We start from the raw sequence: 10,686 nt of genomic DNA, 5'->3' as shown, positions 1-10,686 counted from the left end.
CAGACAGCACACAATCAGGATTACAGAATCTGGATTTGCAGTCTTTGTTTTATTACTTACTCAGGCGATTATTCGATTGATTGTTTACAAGTAGCATAAAGACAACTATATCTGAATTTCATTATATAACCATACGTAAAATAATGGTTCCTGTTGTGTGTTATTATTATTATTATTGTTTACATCTACATAGACCAGGACATCACTACATGTACTCACTGTAATGCTGTTTTGTCACACATTTCACACAACAATTCTTATATTATGGTGATTATACACTAAGGAAAACATATGATATTATATTATACATTATATCATATTATATTATATTTCTGCCAAATGATGCTCCTAAATGTCACACATGGGTTTGAAATACTGGGTCCTGAGGATTGAACCGTGTCTGTGGTCTGAACAAAAAAGGGATTTCTCTTATTTTTCTATTGTATGGATTCCAAATATTTTAGATTAAAGTGCAAAACAGAAGCAATATTTTCATCTATTTTGCAATGATTGGATATTAGAATGGCGAGCAGTCTGTGTTTTTAAAAGGAAATTAAAAACATATCTTTTTAGTCTAGCTTTAACTGACGTATAAGCTTAGTTTTTAGATTTTAATCTTTGTTTTTACATTATTTGTCTCCCTGGTGTTTTTTTTCACATCGACATTTATTTATATATATTATGTATAATTCTTTTTGCACAATTTTATTTATGGTTGTTCATTTTGTTTATATGTGTTTGCTATGTGAAGCACTTTGGCTGCATGTTTGTATTGAAGGTGCTATATAAATAAAGTTGAAAGTAATAAACAAAATGTTTACAATTTTTGGCAGATTTAATATTCATAAAATGAAATGGTTCAATAAAAAGCTAAGTTTAAGTTAAGTTTAACTTATTTATAATTGTTCGTCATTAAAATGAGAAATATAGACTGTATATTCAAGGATGGAATTCTTCTAAAGGAATGGAGCTCAGGAATGAATCTGGACTAGACCTTGGCCTCCGAAGAGAACAGATCCAAGTAAAAAGCTAAGTTTAAGTTAAGTTTCTTATTTATAATTGGTATTAAGCTGTTACAATAGGTGAGAGCAGGCATACGTTTAACAACCCTACCATAAAACAGCAGCTTTTAGAACAGAGTTTGGTTTATATGGAAGCCCATTTTTACAAAGGTGACAGAGGGAAAGGGTTCTGTTAGTCATAAAATGAGAAATATAGACTTAGCATCTAAAAATAATGACTTTACTAAATCAGTATTTTCAGAAAGTTTTTCAATTTATTGACTTAATCTCTTTTTTTCCATTTGACATTGTGGAGCAGATGGTATTTTAACCTTAATATTTAACTAATTGAGCTGACCAACTTTATAATCCTTGTTAACCGCCTTAAGTAACCTGTTTAATCTGAAGCTATATTTCCTAGCAGTTACTTTACTGTTAGATTAAACAGAGCCTTGCACCCTGACTCGGTTTGACCTGAACTGAACCTTTATTAGCATCACTGACACTAGCTGGGTTCACCTGAAATTTTTAGGGTAGAAAAGTTACATTAAGTTGCTTTATCCTACGACACCCAACTTGTGACAGATGTTTAAGCAAAAACAGTGTAGAAAGTCAAAGTGCCAAAAAAGATTCTGTATATCATATCTGCCAAACTAAATTAACCCACATACTGCACTTTCAATGTTGGACCCTGTATACTAACTGGTTCTCCCATACTGCACTTGGTGCTCAGGTGTGTCCTGTTGGCCAGTTGCAGTGTATCCATTAGTGTGACAATATGTTGGAGATCAGCATCAATTGGCAATTCTGTCAGTTTATTTTCCTCAAATAAAAGGTAGATATAGTTTGAGCTGCTCCACAATCTTTACGAACAAGTAAAATGCACAAGGAACCCCTAATATGATACTCGTGCTCCATATGTAGTGATGTAAAGTACTGAGCCCCACCTTAACCAGCTGCAACAGCAATACATTATTCTAAAAGGGGAAGTCTATTCACCGTGCTGCAGCTGCAGGAGGTAACTTAATATATTCTGACAGAGAATCTCTGGGGGAAATAACCGAACAGAACTCCTAATGGCATATGCAAGAATCCAGCATAACTGAAGGAAAACAACCAGAACTAAGAAGAGTTGTTAATATTGACCCTGGGCATGAGACAGTTCTCTTTCTCAGACATTTTTACAACAGTTACCTACGACAGCGCAACATCAAAATGTGAGTGCAGGCCCGTTGCAGGAATACTGCTCTAAGCACTCAGCCCACAGCTGTTATCGCAGCACAGGGCAGATCTGAAAAACCACCTAATCTCAGATTATGGCTCCTCTCCAATCCTGCGTGTGAGTGGATATGAACACTCACCTAAGTGTGCCATTAACTAATCCCCTCCATTAGAGTTGAGCAAGTCACATAGGATCATATGTGCATTAGTGCAGTGTGGAATCTGACCAATGAAGGACAACGTTGGTACTGTGTGCATTTTATTGGAAAGCAGATCACTGTTTAACAAAACTGACAGTCAAAAACTGTTTCAAGTCATTAACTGTATATTCATTGGATGGAATGTTTCTAAAGGAATGAGGTCTGGAATGAATCTGGACTAGACCTTGGCCTCCGAAGAGAACAGATCCAAGTTCAGTTTGATGACGTCAGAGGGGATGTGAGGACTGTGGGGACAGGAACTTCATCAGTTCTCTCCTCTAGGCAAAAAAACAAATCTGAGGCAAAAGTTTCCCTGGTCTCGAAACCAGAGTGAGGACTGCTGCAGGACCCAGAGTGGTTTAGTAGAGCCAGTCGGCGGCACAGCTAGTGTAGCTGACCAGCTCTTCTGGTGTGAACCACAGGGAAATCTCCTTTTTGGCACTTTCCACTGAGTCACTGCCGTGGATGATGTTCCTGTGAACAGGACGAGAGTGAAAAGTGAGAAGAGAGCGAAGAAGAGAATTGTGTCCAAACGTTGCTCTATGCGACCTCCACACAGGACGCAGGCGGCACTCACTTGCTGACGTCGATACAGAAGTCTCCTCTGATGGTTCCGGGCTTGGACTCAGCGGGGTTGGTCTCGCCCAGCATCACCCTGCCTGTCTTCACTGCACCCTTGCCTTCCCACACCTGGAATACAGAACAGAGGGATGATGGATGAACCAGCTGTTCTGTTAGCACAGTAGAATTACTGAGTAACAGTGGACAAGTTATTTTTGCCCACAGCAGGAAGCAGAGCATGTCTTAGGCTCCAACTCATCTCCAGGGTTTAAGCCTCTCTGGTTCAACAGGCACACCACCTCTTATACAATCTGTTGTGTGTTCTTACCATGGCAACCACTGGACCAGAGGTCATGTACTTCATGAGGGTAGGAAAGAATGGTCTGTCCTTCAGGTCGATGTAGTGCTGCATCAGGAGTTCCTCAGAGGCCTGCAGGGACACACACAGTTCTCATTGTACAATATATTCCAGGGTTCAATAGCTTAATGGATCTTCTGTAGCTCCAATTAGGAGTTTGCTCACTTATGGCAAAATACAGCAGTTCTACAGCAACAATGGTAAAAGGTTCAGCTGCAACACATTAAGTTTGCAGAGAGAGGGATTCATCACAAAAGGCAAAGCTCATCTGAAAGCAGTAACAAGTGTCACTTAAAGATTGAAATGTGCCCAATCTTGGAGGGAGTACACCAAACAGAATCTGTGAGACAGCAGCCAGTCAAACTGTTCAGTGTACCACTTTAAACAATTGGACTTTCAAATTACAATTATGAAGATGAGATGGAGATCAAGTATTGTGCTGCGTTGTGTTTTGACTGTTTTAAATCCAGTCATGGCTTTAAGTCAGTACCAGTAAAAGAACATTGGTCAACAAGTAACCTTCACAATAATCACCTCAATACTGACCCAAATAACTGATTATGAGCTTTGCCATAATAGTGCAGCCCTAGTCTTACACTGAGGAATACTGTCAATACATTGATTTGTTCAGACGTCAGTCCGACGCCACAGAACAGAGCTGCTCTAAGGCCGCAGCAGTCAGGTCTGTCTGGCTCATAGTGACCTTATTAAGCCAAATCTGACCAATCCACATTTAATATTGATGCTAATATTGATGTAAAAATCAGTGTTTGCACCATTAGTGACAGTGCCAACCCAGTCCAAAGCGACAGCATCAGTCTCATTTGCCACAGTGTACTGTGAGATGCCAAGGAGAAAGTGGATTACACTACAGTGACCACAGTATGAATAACCTGTCTGAAGCACTGACAGACCCTGACCTCCATCTGAGTGCCGTGTCAGTTCGAGAGTCACATGGTCAACACATCCTGCTTCAACGTTAAGACTCCAGTGACACAAGTTGAATAAGCAGAAATCCTATAAGCAGATACTCTTCCTGCTGCACACAGAATTCAATGTGAGCAGTTATCTGCAATGGCACATTTTATGCCATCAGAGCCAGAAAACCTGTGTATTTAACATTCCAAATGTTTTAATAAACGTGAGCATGGCTTGTTAAAGTGAAGCGCTGCCCACTGTCACAGATGAGATGTTAGAGGATCAGAACTCAACTGTGTGCTAATCGGTTGTGCTGCAGTCAGGAATAGACCAGCAGGCTTATCAGCTCACCGGATGTCTTACTGCCACTCTGCACAGGATCCACAGTACAGGGTTCACATTAACACTGGCTTATGAAAGCAGCTCATTTCAGACCCGCTGCTGAACACGGACAGAAACCATTGTTGACTTACATGGAGCATCTTCATGCCCACGAGTTTGAAGCCTTTCACCTCGAACCTCTTGACGATCTCTCCGATGATGCCCCTCTGCACGCCATCGGGCTTGATGGCGATGAACGTGCGCTCCTTCAGTTCAGTCATGATTCTGAAACAAAGCAGGGGAAAGGAGGATGAAGGAGGATGAAGGAAAAACACTACAGCCTGCAGGAGGAACAAGCCTGGAGAGTCACTCACGCCTCTTGGTGGCATCTGGCACCGGCAGCAGCGGGGCCGGCTGCCGAGGGCCCCGACCCCATCGCACACAACGCATAGAAGACACAGGACGCGGGTTAGTGTTGATCTGACGGATCGCCTACACTGCACCGCTGTCACTTGGACAGCCAGCTCCGCCCACTGAGAACCTTTATCCTGGCACCGTCTCTATGGAGCACGGACAGACTCCACCTGCAGCTAACAGTTACAGACTGCACTGTCTAAAAAGGAAACACCTTCAAGTTCCCCATAAGGAGCTATGGCAGTCTCATTTACAAGTCAAGTCTTGGTGCTCAGTTGGTTCAGTCAGCTGCTGCTGTAACCTGAAAGGCTAAAGCTGAAGTGTGATGTGGAATTGTGGGACTTCAGTGAATGGAACTAACCCTACAGAACAGCGTGTAGACTACAGCATACACCAGTGAGCTGTGTTGCTTTAAGAGAACATGATCTGACAAACAAGCACTTTCTCAATGTCACCCTTTTGACATTTTACATGTCAATTGACAGAATTGATAGATCAAATTAATCTAAGAGCAGCCTACTTAATGCACATCAGCTGAGACCGCAAGACTGTTAATAGGCATGTCTAATAATGAAGGCCTATCCATTTTCTTTGAGGGAATTCTTGTTTTCACTTTAGTAAAGAAATTGTATTGTTCTTCCCAGAAAGCATTGGGAAGTTGCAGCCAGTAAAGCAGTCTGATTATTGCCAGTTGCGGCCCTACATTTATTTCATTATGTAAAATCACCAGTTGGAGCCCGTCATTGTTCCTGTGCAGCAAGGCGCTAAACGCCGTTAGCACTGGCCCACAATGCATTACCGAGGCCAAGAGTGCACAGTCGCTGACTCCAGTGCCAGCAGCTCATGTACGCAGCATTAGCTAATGTGACTCCTACACAGAATACACCTCAGGCCAATATAAAGGTGGATTATCCCCAACACACACACACACACACACACAGTAGAACATGGAATACAGTGAGACGAGAGGTTCCATCGTCCCCAAAGACTGCAAAATGAAGCACATTCTCATACCAACACAGGTTGAATGTGACGAGCCAGGCACAGACTGGCAGCGTTGGTCTCTAATCTTTCTTTCATATCAAATCTTGTTACTTCCCATTTCCCTCCCAACTGCAGCAGGCACTAATACACATCACTCAAAACCAGAGCCACATAATGAAATGAAGAGGATTGACTGTTACTGCCCACTCTTCATTAACTGCTGCTATACAGTTCACCCCCATTAACCCACTCTGAGCCTGTGACAGTTCACCTCACCCATGGACAAATTAAAAAAAAAAAAAAAAGCCAACACATATCACACTATCACTAGCTTAAACAAAACGTGTTAATTGCTGAATGAATTACTGCGTGTAGTTAAAGCTGCACTCGGTAATTTTAAAAATATTGTGTCATATTTAATGGAAGCTCATTGATATCTGAGTAGATTAGACAAATAAATATGTATTAAAAATAAAATAAAAGAATAGAGCAGACAAAGATATAAGGACACTGTGTTGGAGGCTTGAAGGCAGTTGATTTGAGTGTGATGAAGCCCTGGGAATGAGACTCCATCTTTCTTAGCTCTGATTTATCAGTCTCAGGTCCAGCTGTGGACGATATAGTGAAAGTTTGAGCAAATAAGACAAAAAGTGATTTGGAGAAGTTACCTAGTGCAGCTTTAATGAGCAGATGGCAGCAGCTCAATTAGCTTTCTTTAAGGCGTTTGATGGCTCGTCCCCAACGTACAGCACAGGAGCACGCGGACTTTGGCACCGTCTGCTGGATGATGTCAGTGACGTTTGGTCTGCCGGCTGCGTCTGACAGCCGGCCTTAAGCCCCGGCAGTCAACTTCGGCCAAGGAAGCAGAGTTTCAGTCCCCTGGGGACACCGCTCATTACCCGAGACTGCCTACATGCCCAGAAAGCTAATTCATTTCAGCGCAGCGCAGCGCAGCAGGGGGACACATCGTTCTTTACGGGTTTGTCGGGACCCGGCCGAGGCCTACACAGTCCGCCACATGGTCTTTTGTTCGCGCTGCTGCGGAAAAGCATGCCCTATGGCGTTGTCAGGCAGCGGCGCAGGAAACGCATCACCGCACCCGGCGTAAAATGTCCCATAACGTCAGTTAACGTTAGCTATAACCGAACTCGTGGAATGACTGCATTACCCACAAGTTTAAATAAAGTAAAACCAGGTTACACCACACCTGCTGGAGACCGACTTCTACAAAAAACACAGAACGCTAGCGACAGAGTCGGCCGTGTAAACAACAGCGAGAACTACAAGAGTAACGTTAGTTCAATTAATACAAACAGAAGTTATACGCGTAAAAGAGGAGAATCTGTTGTCTTTACCTCGACAGTGGGGCTGCGGTACAGTGGGCTGTGGTACAGTGCTGTGCAGGAGTTGCTCCGGTTGACGTGGGAGAAGACCTACGGAGCGTGCGCAGCCCCCTTTTATCCGGGAAGGCGGAGACTGGCGCTACGGCAAGACACTAGGGCCCAAAAGGGAAGAACAGTTTAATTTGTTATAGGACCGAACCACCAATGGTCAGAGATGGAAAGAGCACTGAATATGTGTACTCAAGTAGAGGTACGGTTATATTACATACATATTACTCAGTGAAGTGAAACTACTAGTGTTAATGCTTTGAAAATCTCTACTTTTTTTTTTTTTTTTTTTACATTTTTCTCATTACTGATAAAATGGCTCAAACTCAATGTATTACACAGGCTGTTTCCAGTAGTACTACTGCTTATGTTAATAAAGCTGAATGAGGTTAAAATCGATAAATATCCAAATGAAATATCACTTAATAATAATACTAAACTTTACAAAGACACCGTTACAACGTGCTTTAAGTGGCTGAACCGGGATTAAAACATTTCAGTACTGCAATGAGACGAATAAAATAAGACGATTAAAATAAATAAAATGGAATAATAATAATAATAATAAATTATAATTCAAAATAAAATGGAACAAATACCCCAAAACAGCATTAATATAATAATATTAATACAAAATGAACTGTAACAAAATACCAACAACAGCATTAATAATAATAACAAGATTTTTTTTGTTTGAGCAGCACTTGAAGGAGCAGCTTTGTTACCCATATGCATCATTGATCTTTCCACAGAAAACATAAAATGTAGAAAAAGTTCTAGAAATATATTCTGTTGCAACATTATCCCTTGATCAATGATTACTGTTCTTTCCATTAGCGAGCATAAACTTAGAGAATTGTGGGTATATTCCTGGAAATTCTGCCATATTTGGAAAGCTTTCAGTTGGGATTCTGAATTTCTTCTGGGATTCATGAGCTGTTCCTGGATTTTATGTGAATGGTTTCTTCTCTTCGTGTGACAATCACATAATCAGTATTTCATTTTGACTGTATTGTGTTGTGTTATTGTGATTAGTTTCTATATCCTATTGAGCTGCAACCAGCGATGCTCACTCTGATGGTCGGCCCACAAAACTTTCCTAACCCTTTGGTAGCCACAATTTTCATCCTTTGGTATGAAGGTCACCTGTGTTCATGGATTAACATAACATGACTAAACTGTGTAGAATGACACCCACACACAGACTAAGACTGTAGCAACTGCAACTATGAGGCTGAAATTTGCCATGGAGGTCAAGTGGTTTTTATTTACCAAAAAAAAGGCAAAACCAATTTAAACCAATAATTTATTAACCAGGCCTATAAAAGAGGTCAACAAATCCAGAAACTTTATTGGAATCCCTGATTTGTGTGTTTCGATTTTTTATGGTTGAAAATTTGTGGCTGAGACAAGCTACGAACAGAGAGGGGAGTGGTTACAGTGGACACTTCATCATGGTTTGCATTGTGTTACTTTTGGTCAGAGAAGACCATGTGACTCATCTGGGAGACACATGTACAAACAGACACGTTAAAGTCATCCATCAGAACTTTTCTAAAATTGCAAAATTGTGGCAGTTTAAAGGGTAGAGCTGTGAGCTTGTGACCAGAAGGTTGTCGGTTCAATCCCTAGACCAGCAGGATAAATCTGGGTGGGGAAAGTGAAGAAGCAGTGCTTGCTCCTCCCTCATTACCACCACTGAAGAGCCCTTGAGCAAGACTCTTAACCCCAACCACTCAGTGGAGCTTCTCAGTGGCAGCAGATCACACTGTGGTTGTACTGGGGTGGCTGTGGCTCAGGAGATAGTCGTCCATTATTTAGAAGGTTGGTGGTTCAATCATGTCTCCTCCCGCTGCATGTCGCTGTGTCCTTGAGCAAGATACTGCACCGATCTGATGCGATCAGGATATGACTGTATTAGTTCCTGTTTGTGATGACCTTTGCCTTCACTGTGTGAATGGGTAAATGTCAATGTGAATGTGGCTTGTAGTCCTGTAGGGCTTTGAGTGGATGATTGACTAGAAAGGTGCTATACAAGTACCATTACTGAACAGCTTCCAGGTAAGAATGTGTGACAGTTTGAATGTGATTAGGGTGTTCCTGCAAAAGACAGGCTTCCTCCCAGTGAACCTTCCCTAAATAAATAAAGGTTAAAGAAAAAAAGACCTCGATGCTATGAAACTTGCAATGTTTCTAAACAACTTGATTTTAATCACTGAATGATCAGTTGGTTCCACAACTAAACAACACAAGCTAACAGAACTCTTTCACTTTTAGTTTAAAGGTTACACAGTTTGACATAACATATTTTGGTGATTTTTTTAATTGAAAAGATGTAAACATAGTCTCTCTGTGGTATGAATCATATCCAGCAAACGTTCATGCATAGTTACATTTTATATTATCAATTGAACAAAAACCAGCAACCATGAGTTCCTCTGAGCAGCTGTGTACTGAAAGTTATTGATGTCCACTGATATCCACAATGCAGTTTCCAGTGTGCAAGAGATGGCAGTAGAAGGGGAACTGTGGAGGTCAAGATGAGATCTGGAAGACCAAGAAAACTCTGAAAAAATGTGAATGCCTCAGGAGTTCCACTGTCCAGAGCTGCTTGCACAAACAAAACCGTCATGGAAGAGTCGGTAGAAGATAACCTTACCTGTGTACACATTATAAAATCTAACATCAGAAGTATCTACATGTACAGAAGCCTGATGCATTTTGGAAACAAGTGCTATGGACTGATGAAGTTAAAATGGGATTTAAACCATTAAGATTTAAACCACTATTTGCTATGTAAAGATACAGTGGAGTGGAGTGGAGCAGAGAATGATGTCACACTCCCTTTGGCTGTGTTGTTATTGCAGCCTCTCTGTTGTTTGTTTTCAAATCCGGTCTGGCCATTCATGCATGTGAGTCGCTTCATTTCCAACTGAGTAGAGCAACTGAAACTGCTGCTTTTTTCATCTTCATCTGTGAATTAAGGATTTATTTCCCACAAACCAGAGTTGGGTTGGTGATTATTAGAAATACTAACAGTCTTTCTAATAATCACCAACCAAAACTAACAGTTTTGACAGTTTTGGTGAGTTTTATTTGGTTTCAGTTTGAAGTGTGTTTTAGAGATTATGCCTACATTTTCCGAAACAACCTAACGTAGGCTAGAGGATTTTTTGTCAACATAATGAGGAGAATCTTTCAATTACTGTATCTGTCAAGTGGCAAAATCTTCATACTGAACATGGTTTTGTCAATGGAGTCTGGTGGTGAGTGACAGCATTACCGTTTGCCCGTTTGTTTTGGTCTGAGATACTGGT

At 41.2% G+C, this 10,686-nt stretch overlaps 1 protein-coding gene across 1 annotated transcript; it reads right to left on the bottom strand.

Annotated features, from left to right (window-relative positions):
- Positions 1-2,468: 2,468 nt before the first annotated feature.
- LOC118333726 (nucleoside diphosphate kinase-like) lies at positions 2,469-7,445 on the bottom strand. Its single transcript, XM_035669507.1, has 5 exons — positions 7,334-7,445; positions 4,733-4,865; positions 3,312-3,413; positions 3,000-3,112; positions 2,469-2,896 (listed from the first exon to the last, which is right to left on the bottom strand). The coding sequence occupies exons 2-5, from the start codon at positions 4,859-4,861 to the stop codon at positions 2,782-2,784; spliced, it is 459 nt and encodes a 152-aa protein (XP_035525400.1). The 5' UTR covers positions 4,862-4,865; positions 7,334-7,445; the 3' UTR covers positions 2,469-2,781.
- Between the last annotated feature and the right edge of the window lie 3,241 nt (positions 7,446-10,686).

The sequence above is a fragment of the Morone saxatilis genome, unplaced genomic scaffold, assembly GCF_004916995.1.
Source record: "Morone saxatilis isolate NCDOM2014 unplaced genomic scaffold, NCSU_SB_2.0 Contig1, whole genome shotgun sequence".
Classification (NCBI taxonomy): Eukaryota; Metazoa; Chordata; class Actinopteri; family Moronidae; genus Morone; species Morone saxatilis.
The sequence above is the reverse complement of the archived record's forward strand: the minus strand, read 5'-3'. Positions and strand labels throughout refer to the sequence as shown.